Source organism: Ornithorhynchus anatinus, chromosome 13 (assembly GCF_004115215.2).
Source record: "Ornithorhynchus anatinus isolate Pmale09 chromosome 13, mOrnAna1.pri.v4, whole genome shotgun sequence".
Classification (NCBI taxonomy): domain Eukaryota; kingdom Metazoa; phylum Chordata; class Mammalia; order Monotremata; family Ornithorhynchidae; genus Ornithorhynchus; species Ornithorhynchus anatinus.
Genome location: NC_041740.1, coordinates 20,024,653 through 20,042,277, shown reverse-complemented (window position 1 = coordinate 20,042,277; position 17,625 = coordinate 20,024,653). Strand labels below are relative to the sequence as shown.

Sequence of the window (17,625 nt, the reverse complement as noted above, 5' to 3'; positions counted from 1 at the left end):
AAATTCATAATACAATATCCTAAACAGGTTTTTTTGTTGTTGTCATTGTTAATGACATTGGTCAAGCGCTCACTGTGTGCCAGGCACTCTATTAAGTGTTGGGAAAGATGCAAGATAATCAGTTTAGACTCAGTCCATGTCCTGCGTGGGGATCGCACGCAGTCTTCATGCCCATTTTCCAGATGAGGGAACTGAGGGACAGAGCCACGAAGTCGCTTGCCCGAGGTCACCCAGAAGACGAGAGGCGAAGGCAGGATTAGAGCCAACATCCTCTGATTCTGAGGGCTGTGCTCTTTCCACCAGACCACACTGCTTCCCGGGCTTGCAGAAAAGATCTCCTTCTTGTTGTCCACCTAAGGGATGAAAAAAGAAGACCCAACAAACAAACAGAAAGAAACTCTTTGTTTCCAGTGTCCCCGACCTTGGATTTTAAATACACGCATATTCAGAAAGTCCTTGTGCTTGGAATCGGGCCAGTGGGAGAGGGCAGATTCAGGTGAATGTTGTTTATTTGTCCGATAAGCAGTATCAAGAGTAGGAGCTCTGAGGACTCAGGAATGTGTCCTGGGAGATAAGAGACTTCCCATCTTCTCATCCCTTGGCCTTCTCAGACGTTTAGTTTTCAGTCGGCCTCCTGTCCCAATCAATGAATCAGTCAATCATTGGTGTTTACTGAGTGCCTCACTGTGTGCAGAGCACTGTATTCAGTGCTTTGGGGGAGCACAATCGGACAGAGTTGGTAGACATGAGTTTACCATCTAGACAGGCAGGCAAACAGATGTTAATGGAAATAATTTCATTTGAATGGAAGAGTAAGTTGGGTATGGGCAGGGAACACGTCTGGTGTATCTGGTGTAATTCTGATGTATCATCCTCTCCCGAGCGCTTAGTACAGTGCTCTGCACCCAGGAAGCACTCAATAAACATGATCAAGTGAGTGTTTATGTCCCAGAACCTGAGCAAAAATCATAGCTGGCCAACGATGGTTTATTTTTGAGAAGCGATGCGGCTTCATGGTTAGAGCTCGGGTCTGGGGGTCAGAAGGACCCAGGTTCTAATCCCGGCTCCGCCACTTGTCTGCCGGGTGACCTTGTGCAAGTCACTTGACTTCTCTGAGCCTCAGTTCCCTCATCTGGAAAACGGGGATTAAAAGTTGGGACATGGACTTTGCCCAGCCTGATTATCGTATATCTACCCCAGGGCTTAGTACGATGCCTGGCACATAGTAAGCACTTAATAAATATCATTGTTATTATTATCATTATTACTAATTAATAAGGCCCATTTTCCAAATGAGGGAAGTGAGGCACAGAGATATTTAATGCATAACAATAAGAAGAAGAATGAAATGCTGTAATTCTATTCATCTAATATCTCCCTGGACTCCAAATTTATTCTCAGTTGCTCTCTGATAGTAAGATCTGGACAGCAGCGAAGTGAAGTCATTCCCAAGCCTCCAAAGGGAGGTTTGGTGTGGCCTATCAATCAGTGGTATTTACTGAGCGCTGATTGTGTGCCAGATAGTATACTAAGTGCTTGGGAGAGTGCACTAGAACAGCAGAAAGAGCATAGGAGACCAGGGTTCTAATCTCAATTCCACCACTTGCCCACCATGTAACTTGGGTGATCAGCCAACCAAATCAATTGCATTTACTGAGCCACGGGTATGAAGGGGAGCGATGTGGGTGTGTGTGGGTGTGAGTGTGTTTACATGGAAGGGGCTTGGTTCTGTGGGGTCTGGTCTGGGCACCACCCCCCCGGCTCACGTTTGTGGGTGTCCGAGCGGGGAACCTCTCTGTCCAGCCCCCAGGACCGTCCAAGGTTTGGACGCTGAAGGACCCAGGCTTGCAGCATTTCGCTTTTCCAAGCTTTCACTGGGAATCTCTGCCTGACTACTTGTTTTGCTGTCTGTCTCCCCCTTTTAGACTGTGAACCCATTGTTGGGCAGGGATGCTCTCTATCTATTTCCGAATTGTACATTCCAAGCGCTTAGTACAGTGCTCTGCACACAGTAAGTGCTCAATAAATACAATTGAATGAATGAATGAATGAATGAATGAACGAATGAAAAGGAACTAGTTGCTTCCAAGGGAATTGGGACCCGAAACTGGAGCTGCGATGGGCAATAATAAATGACTCATGTGGGTTTGAGTGCATGTCGAGCTGTGCCGGGCAGAATATTGAGCTCTTGGGACCTGGGTTCTAATCCCAGCTCCTCCATGCTGAGTAACCTCGGGCAAGTCATTTCACTTCTCTGGGCCACATGGGAGAGGAACTATGTCTGTTCTCATTATGATTATCCCTTATCTACCCCAGTGCTCAGCGTATAGTAGTAAATGCCTAACTTACAGCAATCATTATTATTGTACAGTCCACCAGGTCCTATCAGGGCCAGGCAGATTTGAGCCTTCGGGAGAATCGACGCTGAAGGGGAATCTTTAAGTTGGACATTTTTGAGGGGTATTTTTATGGTTTTTGTTAAGTGCTTACTATGTGCCAAGCACTATACTAAATGATGGGCTAGAGAGAAGCTAATTAGATTGGACACAGTCCCTGTCCCACGTGTGGCTCCCAGTCTTCATCCCTGCTTTACAGATGAGGGAACTGAGGCCCAGAGAAGCGGAGTGACTTGCCCAAGTTCACACAGACAAGTGGCAGAGCTACATTTAAGTCGTGCCATCCCTCCAGCCATCTTGGGTCTTTCTGGACTTAATCACGCCCGTCCTCAACACTTCTGTAGCCACGTTTATTCATTCATATAGTCAAGGATTTATTTTAACTCTGCTATTTTGGGGCCCCCCTCCCCATTAGAGTGTTAGAACGTTTGTGTTAGGGTGTCAGCTCCTCTGTGGGCTGATGTCATCTTGTGATTTCGTACTTCCCCGGGGCTTAGAACAGCACACGAAACCAAATAGACACTCCATAAATAGTCTTCCTTTTAGGAGCACTGCTACTAATACCCTACAGACAATGACTGTACCCCTGTTCAAAGCCTTACTGCAGGTACGGCTCCCCCAAGAGGCCTTTCCTGACTAAGCCTTCACTTCCTCTTTTCCCATTCCCTATTGCATCGCCCTGATCTGCTCTCTCTTTTCACCCCTCTCTCAGCCCCACAACATTTGTGTCCATATCCATAATTTATTTATGTTCACGTCTGTCTCCCCCTCTAGACTGTGAGCTCTTTGTGGGCAGGGAACATGTCTACCAACTCTGTTGTGTTGTTTTCAGAGTCAGAGGGCCATGGTTTCTAATCCTGGCTCTGCCACTTGTCTGCTGTGTGACCTTGGTCAAGTCACTTCACTTCTCTTTGCCTCAGTTACCTCATCTATAAAATGGGGATGAAGACTGTGAGCCCCGTGAAGGACAGGGACTGTCCCTAGGTTGGACGGTGTGCAACCAATTTGCATGTATCCACCCCAGTGCTTAGTACAGTGCCTGACACATAGTAAGTATGTAACAAATACCATAATAATTATTATTACTACTTTCCCAAGCATTTAGTACAGTGCTCTGCACACAGTGAGCATTCAATAAATGATTGATTAATTATTAATAATAATGATAATAATCATGGTATTTGTTAAGGGTTTGCCTGTTTACCACTAGATTATAACCTCCGCAGATGTCAGTCATGTCCTGCTGTTACTGACGCTTGCAAGTGCTCAGTGTAGCAAGCTGCCCAATTAGGTGTTCAGAACAGTGCTCTGCACAGTATTCAGGATAGTGCTCTACCTTAGTGTTCTGCACAGAAGGTAGCCAGACCAGTGCTCTTCACACAGTAGGGGCTGAGTCCAATGCTTTGCACACTGTAGACCTCCAGTACAGAGGGTGATCAGTAGAGTATCCAGCACATAGCAGGCGGTCAGTACAGCATCCTGTACACAGTGAGTGCTTGGACCAGCACGGTGCAATTTGCAGGCACTCAGTGAAGCGCTCTCTATGTAGTGGGAGTTGAGGACAGCATTGGGCACATAGGTGGTCAGCACAGTGTCCTGTAGACTTCAGAATAGTGTTCTGCACCACTAAATGCCTAAGATTCCTGCTGTCCTCTAGACAGCAGGTGTCCACAGCGGTCAGCATTCCAGGCCCTCGTCGATCACTGCTCTGGCCTCCGTGCCGGCCTCCCTGCCTCCAGCCTTTCCCTTTCCTCTGCTGGCCAGATCTTTCTCCCGAAGAAGTCATTCTGAACTCATTCACCTCGTTCATTCACTTTATTCAATTGTATTTATTAAGTGCTTACTGTGTGTAGAGCGCTGTACTAAGCACTTGGGAAAGTGCAGTACAACAATAAATGGTGACATATCCTGCCCACAACGAGCTCACAGTCTAGAGAGCTCACACCTCCCACTCCCCCTGAAACCTCCTCTGGCTACCCATTCTGAGCCCGGTGTGGGCAGGGATTGTCTCTGTTTGTTGCTGAATTATGTTTCCCAAGGGCTTAATACGGTGCTCTGCACACAGTAAGCTCTCAATAAATACGACTGAATGAATGAATTCCTCTTCCCCATTATTCAATCCATGGATGGTATTTATTGAGCGCTGACTGCGGAGCACCGTACTAAGCGCTTGGGAGAGTAATACATTGCACTTGGGTCAGAGAATGTGACTAGGAATTCTGTAATATTGCACTCTTCCAGGCGCTTAATACAGTGGTCTGCATAAATACAATTGATTGGTTTGTAGAGGAGCAGCGTGGCGCAGTGGAAAGAGCACGGGCTTTGGAGTTAGGGCTCATGAGTTCAAATCCCAGCTCTGCCACTTGTCAGCTGTGTGACTGTGGGCAAGTCACTTAACTTCTCTGTGCCTCAGTTCCCTCATCTGTAAAATGGGGATTAAGACTGTGAGCCCCACGTGGGACAACCTGATTCCCCTGTGTTTACCCCAGCGCTTAGAACAGTGCTCTGCACATAGTAAGCGCTTAACAAATACCAACATTATTATTATTATTATTACCCTTTATTCACCCCAGCTTCAGCCCCACAGCACTTATGACCATATCCATAATTTATTTTTATGTCTGTCCCCCCCTCTGGGCCGTTAGCTCCTCTAGGCAGGGAACATCTCTACTAATTGTGTTATGCTGTGCTCTCCTAAGTAATTAGTTCAGTGCTCCGCACACAGTAAGCACTCAATAAGTACCTTTGATTGAATTGACTGAAGACAGGTCAGTGTCTTTTCCCAGCTCACAATCTTCTCTGTGATTCGGGGGCCTGTCTTTGATTTATCTCAACGGAAATGGGCAGGAAGGCAATTGCAGCTTTTAATCTTACAGTTTGAAATTAATTAGATAAGCTGCTAAGCAGGAAAGACAGCGTTATTTAGCGGCTTTGATATATTTTTTTAAAAATATATTAAAATGTTTTAAAAAGCCTTCAGATCTGCTGTTGATGTGGTGACCTTTTATTGAGGCTTTTTGGTCTCCTCTGCTAAACAACCATCTGTATTCCAGCAACATCATCCTGAGCTTTCACACCTTCCTCTCGGTCTAAACGGAGTCAAAAATAGACCATTTTGAAGTTATACGTTTTTCTCGATCAAAGTTTCCGTTGAAAAATCAGGGCTTCACAAGACTGTTTCCAGCTGAGGGGTGGGCTTAGGGGGATCTGCTAAAGGACCCCTTCCTTCACTGTGGGAAATGGGGTTCTGACGCCCCTAAACCATCATGCCGCCTGATTTTTTTGTTTCCTGCCCCAAGCGACCAAGTGCTAATTCAAATCATATTGGGAATGGTTTTTACTCAAACATACACAGAATTCTTAGAAGAGGGGAGAAAATCATTCTTGCTGTTGTCCCTAACCTAATAGTTATAATAATAATGGATAAGCAGAGGGGTCTAGTGGATATAGCACAGGCCTGGGAGTCAGAGGACCTGGGTTCTAAACCCACTCTGCCAATTGCTTGTAGGGTGACCTTAACTCCTTCTGTGCCTAGGTTTCCTCAACTGTAAAAGGGGAATTAAATGCTTGCTCTCCCTCCTACTTAGATTGTGAGCCCCATGTGGGATAGGGACTGTCTCTGACCTGATTAACTTGTAGCTACCCCAGTGCTAAGAACAGTACTTGATACATAATAATAATAATAATAATGTTGGTATTTGTTAAGCGCTTACTATGTGCCGAGCACTGTTCTAAGCGCTGGAGTAGACATAGGGGAATCAGCTTGTCCCACGTGGGGCTCACAGTCTTAATCCCCATTTTAATAATGTTGGTATTTGTTAAGCGCTTACTATGTGCCGAACACTGTTCTAAGAGCTGGGGTAGATACAGGGTAATCAGGTTGTCCCACGTGAGGCTCACAGTTAATCCCCATTTTACAGATGAGGGAACTGAGGCACAGAGAAGTTAAGTGACTTGCCCACAGTCACACAGCCGACAAGTGGCAGAGCTGGGATTCGAACTCATGAGCCCTGACTCCAAAGCCCATGCTCTTTCCACTGAGCCACGCTGCTTCTCCATAGTAAGCCCTTAAATACAATATTAATAACATACAATTGTAATAATAGTAATGCAATGACGTGTATTGATGTAATCAGTACTATTGATTGAGTGCTTACTGTGTGCAGAGCACTGGACTAAGCGCTTGGGAGAGTTGGTAGACACATTCCCTGCCCAAAATGAGCTATCAGTCTAGAGTTTTCATAAGCATGAGCCATGTATCATCATCATCATCAACATCAAGTGTATTTATTGAGCACTTACTGTGTGCAGAGTGCTGTGCTAAAGGTTTGGGAGAGTACAATATTCATTCAATAGTATTTATTGAGCCCTTACTATGTGCAGACCACTGTACTAAGCGCTTGGGATGAACAAGTCGGCAACAGATAGAGACAGTCCCTGCCGTTTGACAGGCTTACAGTCTAATCGGGGGAGACGGACAGATGAGAACGATGGCAATAAATAGAGTCAAGGGGAAGAACATCTCGTAAAAACAATGGCAACTAAATAGAATCAAGGCGATGTACAATTCATTAACAAAATAAATAGGGTAAAGAAAATATATACAGTTGAGTGGACGAGTACAGTGCTGTGGGGATGGGAAGGGAGAGGTGGAGGAGCAGAGGGAAAAGGGGAAAAAGAGGGTTTAGCTGCGGAGAGGTAAAGAGGGGATGGCAGAGGGAGTAGAGGGAGAAGAGGAGCTCAGTCTCACCTCTTGGAGGAGGTGAGTTTTAAGTAGGGTTTTGAAGAGGGAAAGAGAATCAGTTTGGCGGAGGTGAGGAGGGAGGGCGTTCCAGGACCGCGGGAGGACGTGACCCAGGGGTCGACGGCGGGATGGGCGAGACCAAGGGACGGTGACGAGGTGGGCGGCGGAGGAGCGGAGCGTGCGGGGTGGGTGGTAGAAAGAGAGAAGGGAGGAGAGGTAGGAAGGGGCAAGGTGATGGAGAGCCTTGAAGCCTAGAGTGAGGAGTTTTTGTTTGGCGCGGAGGTCGATAGGCAACCACTGGAGTTGTTTAAGAAGGGGAGTGACATGCCCAGATCGTTTCTGCGGGAAGATGAGCCGGGCAGCAGAGTGAAGAATAGACTGGAGTGGGGCGAGAGAGGAGGAAGGGAGGTCAGAGAGAAGGCTGACACGGTAGTCTAGCCGGGATATAACAAGAGCCCGTAACAGTAAGGTAGCCATTTGGGTGGAGAGGAAAGGGCGGATCTTGGCGATATTGTAGAGGTGAAACCGGCAGGTCTTGGTAACGGATAGGATGTGTGGGGTGAACGAGAGAGACGAGTCAAGGATGACACCGAGATTGCGGGCCTGAGAGACGGGAAGGATCGCGTTCCCTGCCCATGAGGAGTTTAGAGTCTGGGGGATCTCCGAACGTCCCTGAAAACTTCTTTTTTTTTTATGGTACTTGTTAAGGGCTTATTATGTTCCAGGCACTGTCTAAAGCGCTGGGGTAGACACAAGCTAACCGGGTTGGACTCAGTCCACACCCCACATGAGAATCATGGTCTTAATCTCCATTTTCCAGATGAGGGAACCGAGGCCTAGAGAAATGAAGTGACTTGCCTAAGGTCAGACAGCTGACAGGTGGCAGAGCTGGGTTTAGAACCCAGGTCCCTCTGACTCCCAGGCCCTGGCTCTATCCACTAGGCCATGCTGCTTCTCCAAAATTAGATTCCCTTCTCAGCAGAAGTCCTACTCCCTTGAAAGTTCGGATCTGCCCAGTGGTTAGTACGATTCACCATCAGGCGAAATTGTAGTCCGGAAGTGGAAAAAAAACCCTCAAAGGTAAACAGCATTCGAGTTTCCACCGGATCAGCTCAGCAGCAATTAAAAGTAACAACCTTTTGTCTTGGATTTGTTTGGGGCTGTTCTCACCCCCATTTTTCATTTTCCCTGTTGCCCTGATGTTAAAGGGAGCTTATTTGTCACTTGACTTCTCATTCGTGGAAGGTTCCATTCTAACACTCTTTTGCGCGTTATCGGGGAAATGGCTAAAAATGCAATCCAGCGGAGCAGGATCGATGGAAGGTTTTTTTCCTCCTTTATCGTCCAGTGGGTTTGATGGGGGGCGGGGGGGGGGCGGGAGGGGGAGGGATGAGTTATTTCAGGTTTCCAGGGTGCCCAAGATAGATACCGTTGCCATAGCAATTAGAGCTAGAACCCAGGGAACGCAATCCCAGGGGGAGGAAAAGAAAAGGAATCGGAGAGAAAAATGTGGCAGGAACCTGACAGCTGTTTGACTGACTGACAGCCGGCCCAGACTCCCCCAGGCCCCTTCAAGGCTGTTTACCCTGAAGACATGAAAAAAAGCCAGTTTGACAGAGGCGAGGCGGGCTTGATGTGAGCATCGGTGGAAAATGCTAAACGCGGAACACCCGATGCGCAAAGCTTCTTGCCCCCACCCCCTGCCGCTCGCTAAAGAGATGGATTGAACTTTGCCCTTGCAAATGTCACCGAATACGTTTGGCCGAGGATTTTATGGGACCGTCATCCAGGCACCGAGGGGTTGTTTTTTGTTTTTTTGTCCCCCTTCCATCTCCTCCCCTTTTCTTTTTTCCAAGCAACCGAGAAAGGAGAGACCGTGCCCCGCACCTTGGGATGCGGTGGGTTTTGAAGGCCCTTAATTCCCACCCGGATTCCGTACGTGGAGGAGCTGGATGCGTTTTTCCCGGAGGGAGGGGGGTGAGGGGAGGAATAGCAGCTTCCGATCTACCGGCGACTCTCCGGGGAAGGTGCAGTGGCGAGGAGGCGGAGAGGGAAGGGGACGGAAGGGAGGGAGGCAGAGGATGGAGAGTGCGGGACCGGGAGGAGGAGGAGGAGGAGGAGGAGACAGCCTGCTGAGCACGCGACCGAGAGGCAGCCGGGCGGGCCACTGACCGCACTGCCCGGCCAATGAAGGCCAGCTGGATCAGGCTTCTGAAACGAGCCAAAGGAGGACGCCTGAAGCATTCCGATATCTGTGTAAGCCTGACCAGAGGTACCGAAGGGGTGACTGACCAGATTGGAAGGGGAAACTGGGGGACCCCATCTCACGGCAGTTCGGGTGGCCCGGTCATCGGAGGGCTTTAGTGCCTGGGCTTCTATCTGGGCCGATTGGGAGCAAGAAAGGGGATCCGGGGAGTAGGGGACAGGGAGAACGATCACCCACCTCAGATGGGCAGGCGAAGGGGCAGGGGGTCGTTGTGAGCTGGAGAAGCCGAAGGGGGAAGACAAGCTGACCGGTCTGAGGACACCACACACCTGTCATTGACATGGAGAGGGATCTGTCACTCTCCTGGGCATGACTGGGCAACCCTACCCCGCGGCCACCAGCCACCGGAGAGACTTCCCCGTCTTAGCGACCGATGCTCCCGCTTTCCCTGTCGTCGCCCACCCCGTGTGGGGGACGGGCGGGCAACCCCACGGGCCCCTCGAAGGAGGCGCGTCTGATGGTGTGGTCTTTTCCCTCCGGTGTCTCCGCAGGGTTCGGCCGACTCGTACACCAGCCGGCCGTCGGACTCGGATGTGTCTCTGGAGGAGGACCGGGAGGCCGTGCGCAGAGAGGCCGAGCGCCAGGCCCAGGCGCAGCTCGACAAGGCCAAGGTCAGTCTTCCGGACCAAAGTCCCCGAGGGCGGGAGGCGGGTCTCCTGCCGGAGGGGCTCAGCCATCGCCCAGCCCTCTCCCGCCTGCTTAAAGTGACTGGAAGAAGCGGCGGGGTCTAGCAGTTAGAGCCCAGGCCGGGGACTCAGGAGGACCTGGGTTCGAATCCCACCTCTGGCACTTGTCTACTGGGTGACCTTGAGCAAATCACATTACTTCTCCGTCACTCACTTACCTCATCGGTAAAATGGGGATTAAGACGGTGAGACCCATGTGGGACAGGGACTGTGTTCAACCCAATTTGCTTGTATTCACCCCGGGGCTTAGCGTGGTTTAGTGGAAAGATCACGGGCTTGGGAGTCAGAGGTGGTGGGTTCTAATCCCGGCTCCGCCACTTATCAGCTGTGTGAATCTGGGCAAGTCACTTAACTTCTCTGAGCCTCAGTCACCTCATCTGTAAAATGGAGATTAAGACTGTGAGCCCCACGTGGGACAATCCGATTACCTTCTATCTACCCCAGTGCTTAGAACAGTGCTTGGCACGTAGTAAGTGCTTAAGAAATACCATCATTATTATTATCATTATAGTGCCTGGCACATAGTAAGCACTTAACAAATACCACTTTTTTTTAAAAGGGGGAAGAATCAAGTGCCTCAGCGGTAACTGAATCGAGGCAGTGGGTCAGTTGGAGGGGTTGGGGTCGCTGAAGCTGTTGAAGTTTTATCCTTAGCATGAAGATGCATGTGGAGGCTCCAGCCTGGATGGGTTGCCTTTTTTTTTCCCAAGGAGCCGATTTTAGCTATAATGTTTAGTCTAGTTCTGCTGAGGAGACTGGGCAGATGGTCAGTTCAGCATCTGCCGTTGCCACCAGGGGGGTTGGGCTGAAATGATTTGCAGCCGCTGGCAATCTCAATCCGAACAATTCTTTTTAAAAAGCCTCCACGGGCCTCCCTTCCCAAAGGAACCATCCCCTTCTTGTCAGCTGGCAAAGAATAGGAGACTCGGCCAGGGGATTGACTCTTGGGACGATCACCTCGTTGTGGGCAGTCAGTCGATCGTATTTATTGAGCGCTTACTGCTTCCTCTGGGTTGAAAGCTCATTGTGGGTGGGGAACGTGTCTGCTCATTTTATATCGTATTCTCCCAAGATCTTCGTACGGTGCTTTGCACACAACATTTACTGAGTGCCAGGCACCATTGTAAGCGCTGGGGTGGGTACAAGCAAATCAGAATGGACACAGTCCCTGTCCCACATGGGGCTCACAATCTCGATCCCCCTTTTCCAGATGAGGTAACTGAGGCCCAGAGAAATGAAGTGACTTTCCCAAAATCACACAACAGACAAGTGGCAGAGCCGGGATTAGAACTGAGGTCCTTCCGACTCCCAGGCCGGTGCTCTATCCTCTAGGCCATGCTACTTCTCATTAAACAGACACATAACCTGCCCAAAATGAGCTTATAGTCTAGAGAGAGAGACAAACATTAATATAAATAAAGAAAATTACAGATATGCTCCTAAGGGATGTGGGGTTGGGGGGCGGGGAGGGAGTGATAAATAAAGGGAGCAAGTCAGGGCTATGCAGAAGGGAGTGGGAGAAGAGGAAAGGAAGAGGGCTTAGTCAGGGCTTAGTTGCCTGCCAACTCAGTTATAGTGGACTCTCCGAGGCGCTTAGTACATTGCCCTGTGTGGAGTAAGCATTGTAAACGTAATTGATTGTAGCAGTATTGATTGAGCGCTTCCTATGTGCAAGGCACTGGGCTGAGCGCTTGGGAGAGGACAACTCAGTAATATAATAGACCCATTCCCTGCCCACTCTGCACCTGCCTAAAACTAGAGTCAGATTCTAGAAAAGCTCAGGCAATGAACAGCTTTCATATGGAAAAGGTGACAGACATCTTATTGCCCATTAACATTTTCTAAGCAGTTGAGTGATTTCTAACCAGAGTGAATCATCAGCATTTTGCTCAACAACACTTTGGACCCTTTTTCCTTGTTTGGATGATGCTTCCAGATAGGGGGCATTGATTAGCATGTAGCATTTCAGTTTGTCTGGACAAACGTCTCCTATGTAGCAGTGTTTTAAGACCATTTTCATGGTGGCTGTTTTGAGCAGCAATTCGTGGGAAGCAGCACGGCGAGGTGGATAGAGCCTGGGCCTGGGAGTCAGAACATCATTGGTTCTAACCTCGGCTCTGCCGCTTGTCTGCTGTGTGACCTGGGACAAGTCACTTCACTTCTCTGGGCCTCGGTTCCCTCATCTGCAGAATGGGGATTGAGACTCGGAGTCCCATATGGGACAGGACTGTATCCAACTCGATTTGTTTGTATCCACCCAGCACTTACTACAGTGCCTGTCATGTAGTAAGTGCTTAACAAATACCAGTATTATTATCATTATTATTACCAACATGATTCACTAGGAGAATTCAGTTTTACTTTGGAAAACTCCATTTTGCTTTTTCCTCAAAGTTCAGCTGCTGATATTGGGATCATTATTGTTGTTAGTATTATTATTGTTATGGTATTTATTCATTCATTCAATTGTATTTATTGAGCACTTATTGTGTGCAGAGCACTTGGGGGAGAGTACAGTATAACAATGTAACAGAGTTGGTAGACACATTCCCTGTCCACAGCAAGCTCGGTGTGGGCAGAGATTGTCTCTCTTTATTGCTGAATTGTACTTTCCAAGCGCTTAGTACAGTGCTCTGCACACAGTAAGTGCTTAACAAATACAACTGAATGAATGAATGAACAAGCTTACAGTCTAGAAGGAGTGATGGACATTAATAGAAATAAATAAATTATGGATATGTACATCAGTACTGTGGGGCTGAGTTTGGGGGCGCTGGGTGGTGAATAAAGGAAGCAAATTAGGATGATGAAGAAGGGAGTGGGAGAAGAGGAAAGGAGGGTTTGGTGAGGGAAGGCCTCTTAGAGGCGATGAACAGGCAATGAACAGCTTTCATATGGAAAAGGTGCCTTTATTATTATGCCTTTAATAAGGCTTTGAAGGGGGAGAGTAACTGTCTATCGGATATGAGGAGGGAGGGAATTCTAAGCCGGAGCCAGGATGTGGACAAGAAGACAGTGGTGAGGTAGACAAGATCAAAGTACAGTGCAAAAGTTGGCATTAGAGGAGGGAAGTGTGTGGGCTGGACTGTAGTAGGAGAGTAGCTAGGTAAAGTCTTGTCTTATGCTGTCAAGTCGTCTCCGACCAATAGTGACACCACGGACACATCTCTCCCAGAAAGCCCCACCTCCATCTGCAGTCGTTCTAGTAGTGGATCCATAGAGTTTTCTTGGTAAAAATACGGAAGTGGTTTACCACTGCCTCCTTCCGTGCAGTAAACTTGAATCTCCCCCATCGACTCTCTCCCGTGCCGCTGCTGCCCGGCACAGGTGAGTTTTTACATGTAGCAGATTGTCTGAGGTAGGAGGGGGCTAGTTGATTAAGGACTTTGAAGCGGATGGTAAGGAGTTTCTGTTTGATGCAGAAGTGGATGGGCAACCACTTGAAGTTCTTGAGGAGTTCTTTGTAGAAAAATGATCTAGGCAGCGGAGTGAAGTATGGACAGGAGAAGGGAGAGACAGGAGACAGGAAAGTCAGCAAATTAATCATGTCAGATTAGACTGAGTGCTAGGATTAACTTGGTAACAGTTTGGTGAGGAAAGGATGGATTTTAGAGATGTTGGGAGAGTAAGCATTCAATAAATATGATTGATTGGTCTGTCTCCCCCTCTAGACTCTAAGCTTGTTGTGGGTAGGGAACATGTCTACCAACTCTATAGTACCTTATTCTTCCAAATGCTCAGTACAGGGACCTGCCCTCAGGAAGTGCTCAATAAATACCGTAAACTGATGGATAAATATGATCCTCAGTGCTAGAGATGGCCGGTGAGTTTATAAAACAAGGCCTGGAGAGGTTATAACTGAATTAGCCACAGTCAAACAGTAAGTTACTAGCAAACCCAGATAGACTTGTGCTGCCTCCATCAGCATAAGCTCACAGAGAAGCAGCATGGCCTCGTGGCAAGACCACAGGCCTGAGAGTCAGAAGGACCTGGCTTCTAATCGCAGCTCTGCCCCTTGTCTGCTGTGTGACCTTGAGCAAGTCACTTTCCTTTTCTGGGCCTCAGTTCTCTCATCTGCACAATGGGGATTCAATACCCACTCATAAACATACTTAGTCCATGAGCCCACGTGGGACCTGATTAGCTCGTATCCACCCCAGCGCTTAGTACGGTGCTTGGCCCTTAGTACGGAGCTTATCCATTCATTCAATAGTATTTATTGAGCGCTTACTATGTGCAGAGCACTGTACTAAGCGCTTGGAATGTACAAATCGGTAACAGATAGAGACAGTCCCTTCCCTTTGACGGGCTTACAGTCTAATCGGGGGAGACAGACAAAAACAATAGCAATAAATAGAATCAAGGGGATGAACATCTCATTAAAACAATAGCAAATAAATAGAATCAAGGCGATGTACATTTCATTAGCAAATATGAATCAAATACCACAATTATTGTGATGATGATTATTATTATTGTTATCAGTGTTATTAATGAAAAGCACCCTCCTGGAGATTGCTCCCAAGCACATGCACGGGAATTTAGGCATAAAATTGGAAGTAAAAGATCTCCCACCTAATCCCAAACTCTGCACTACAGCCACACTGCTTGCTTGGAAAGCTGAAAACGAAAGTGAAATGAGTCTTAAGCCAGCTGGCCTGTCCCCTGACAGGTACATGATGACCAGATCAAATCAATCAGTCAGTCAATTGAGCATTTACTGTGTGCAGAGCATTGCACTAAGCGCTTGGGAGAGTACAATATAATAATAGACGCATTCCCTGCTCACAACGAGCAATTAGCCAATCAGTGGCATTCATTGAGCGCTTACTGTGCTCAGAACACTGGACGAAGTGCTCTTTTTATGGTTTTTGTTCAGCACTTACTCTGTGTCAGGCACTGTACCAAGTTCTGGGGGTAGATACAAAGTAATCAGCTTGGACACAGTCCCTGTCCCACATGGGGCTCACGGTCTTAACCCCCATTTTACAGATGAGGTAACTGGGGCACAGAAAAGTGATTTGCCCAAGGTCACATGGCAGACAAGTGGCAGAGCAGGGTTTAGAGCCCAGGTCCTTCTGACTCCCAGGCCCGGGCTCTAGCCACTAAGCCACACTGCTTCTCTAGTGCAGTGTGCTTGAGAATGCACACTGGAATGGAGGTGGTTACACATAATCCTTGCCCCCAAGAAAATAATCAGCGAATCTGATGCCTGAGTGTAAGAAAGCCTTCATTTTTTCCGGGAAGAATACAGTAATGGTCTCGGACCCGTCTAAGGGTACCAGGCTCGAGTTGAATAAGTGGCTCTTACTGAAAAGAAAGCTGAAGGATACCCCACTTGACTTAATTCCTTTGAGTCATGTTTTAAGAGACACGGCTTAAACTAACTTAAAGGAGACAGGATCGTTTCCCGCGAGATCACGGCACAGCGATACCACTTTTTAAGCAGAATTCCTACCCTGTTTACACATTTAATTGCCTCAGTCTGATTTTGGAGGAGGAGTTGTAAGTTTAGTTTTTGAATAACATAACTGTCGGCAGTGATAGTCACACACTGAGGGAGGAAGAGGAGGAGCAGAAGGGGAAGAACAGAGACATCAGGGAGGGGGAGTTAATTCAACCAGATTGCTTCAGGTCAAGGAAAGGGGAGCAAAAGGCAGAGGAGACATGCATCAGGAGGGGGAGTTGCTTTTTAATCACCTTGCCATTCCTACCTTACCTGTCTACTCTCCTATTACAACCCAGCCCACACACTTTGCTCTTCCAATGCCAACCTTCTCACTGTACCTCCATCTCGTCCATCTCCCCGCCAACCTCTCGCCCACGTCCCGCCTCTGGCCTGGAACGTCCTCCCTCCTCATATCCGACAGAGACGATAACTCTCCCCCTGCTCAAAGCCTTATTGAAGGCACATCTCCTCCATGACTGAGCCCTCTTTTCCTTTTCTTCCACTCCTTTCTGCGTCGCCCTGACTTGCTCCCATTATTCATCTCCCCTCCCCACAGCACTTATGTCCGTATCCGTCATTTATTTATATTAATGTCCATCTCCCCCTCGAGACGGGAAGGTTACTGTGGGCAGGGAATGTGTCTGTTACATTGCTGAGTGGTACTCGCCCAAGCGGTTAGTACTGTGCTTTGCACGCAGTAAGCGCTCAAGAAATATGATTGATTCTAACCAGGGAAGGAGGAGCAGAAGGGTGAAAACTAAGACAACATGGCCTGCCTCAGGAAGTTACCTCACTGAGGGACTGTTGTATGTAGCCCTTGGGAGAGTGCAGTACAAGTCAAAGAAACCATCTCAATTGCTTTCTTACCTTCCTCTTCCTTTGCTTCTTCTTTCCTTTCTTCTCACTTATTTTATGGCATTCGTTAAGCACTTACTGTGTGTCAAGCACTGTTCTAAGTGCGGAGATAGGCGTTAATCAGGTCGTACACAATCCCTGTCCCACATGGGATTCACAGTCTAAGAAGGAGGGAGAGCAGGTATGGAATCCCCATTTTGCAGTTGAGGAAACTGAGGCACAGAGAATAGTAATGATAATTCTGGTATTTAAGCGTTTACTATGTGCCAGGCACCGAACTAAGTGCTGGGGTGGATACAAGCAAATTGGGTTGGACACAGTCCCTGTCCCATGTGGGGCTCTCAGTCTCAATCCTCATAGCGAAGTGACTTGCCCAAGGTCACACACCTGGCAAGTGGTGGAGTTGGGATTAGAACTCAGGTCCACTGGCTTCCAGGCCAGTGACTTAACCCACTAGGCTGTGCTGCTTTCTCCGGCACCCCTTATGACGAGACTTAATTCTCCTCATAACAGCCCCTCCCCCTGTTTTGGGATTGCCAAAATTAGGCAAAAAACCCGGGGCAATTGGTAGGATTCCAAAGTGAACCGATTTCCCTCTGCTCAGCCGGGCAAAGCGAAAGGTCTTGACTTGCCTGGATTTAGGCCAATTGCCCACATACGTCAACGGGGTGATTAATGTGGAATCTAAAGGTATCTTTTCGCTGAGTGTTTGTCATCGAGGAGAAGCTGTCGTTCCTAAATCTCAGCCTCCAGGGCCTAAATTGGTCTGGGTTTAGCCCTATAAAGTGACCCGCAGATAGCTCCCTGAGGAGACAAAGCGAACCCAGGGTCATGAAGGTGCTTGGGAAGAGGAGAAAAGGTCTTACTTTGTCCCAGTCCATCAAGCTACCGGCCACTGTTCCCTGTCTGGTAAGGCTACAATGCCAGGTGCCTTTCTGTCAGGAATTTTTTCCCTCAGATCCCAAGCTCTCTCTGGTGTGGCTCCTGCCCCCAAGGTCCGTATTATTTGTTAAGGTCTTATTTTGTGTTAAGCGCTGTTCTGAGCACTGGGATAGGTCCAGAATATTTACTGTGTCAAGGCACTGCCCTGCATGTTAGCAATGTTGGTTTTTCAACCACACAGCCTTATTTTGGAGGCAGAACTGAGGGACGTAGGAAAACTTTGCTTTGCACATAGATTTGCTCCCTTTATTCATCCCTCCCGCAGCCCTACAGCCCTTACGTCCATA

At 48.1% G+C, this 17,625-nt stretch overlaps 1 protein-coding gene across 4 annotated transcripts in view; it reads left to right on the top strand.

Annotated features, from left to right (window-relative positions):
• The window catches only part of CACNB2 (calcium voltage-gated channel auxiliary subunit beta 2), a 66,892-nt gene that overhangs the window by 9,848 nt on the left and 39,419 nt on the right, over positions 1-17,625 (top strand). The window contains exons 1-2 of one of the 4 annotated variants that reach the window (XM_039913927.1): positions 9,215-9,396; positions 9,898-10,017. In XM_039913927.1, the coding sequence (XP_039769861.1) occupies positions 9,328-9,396; positions 9,898-10,017 (189 nt within the window). In that variant the 5' untranslated portion in view covers positions 9,215-9,327. Of the gene's footprint in view, positions 1-9,214; positions 9,397-9,897; positions 10,018-17,625 lie in introns of those variants that run through there. The other 3 variants (XM_029078056.2, XM_039913928.1, XM_029078059.2) reach the window with 3 other exon arrangements.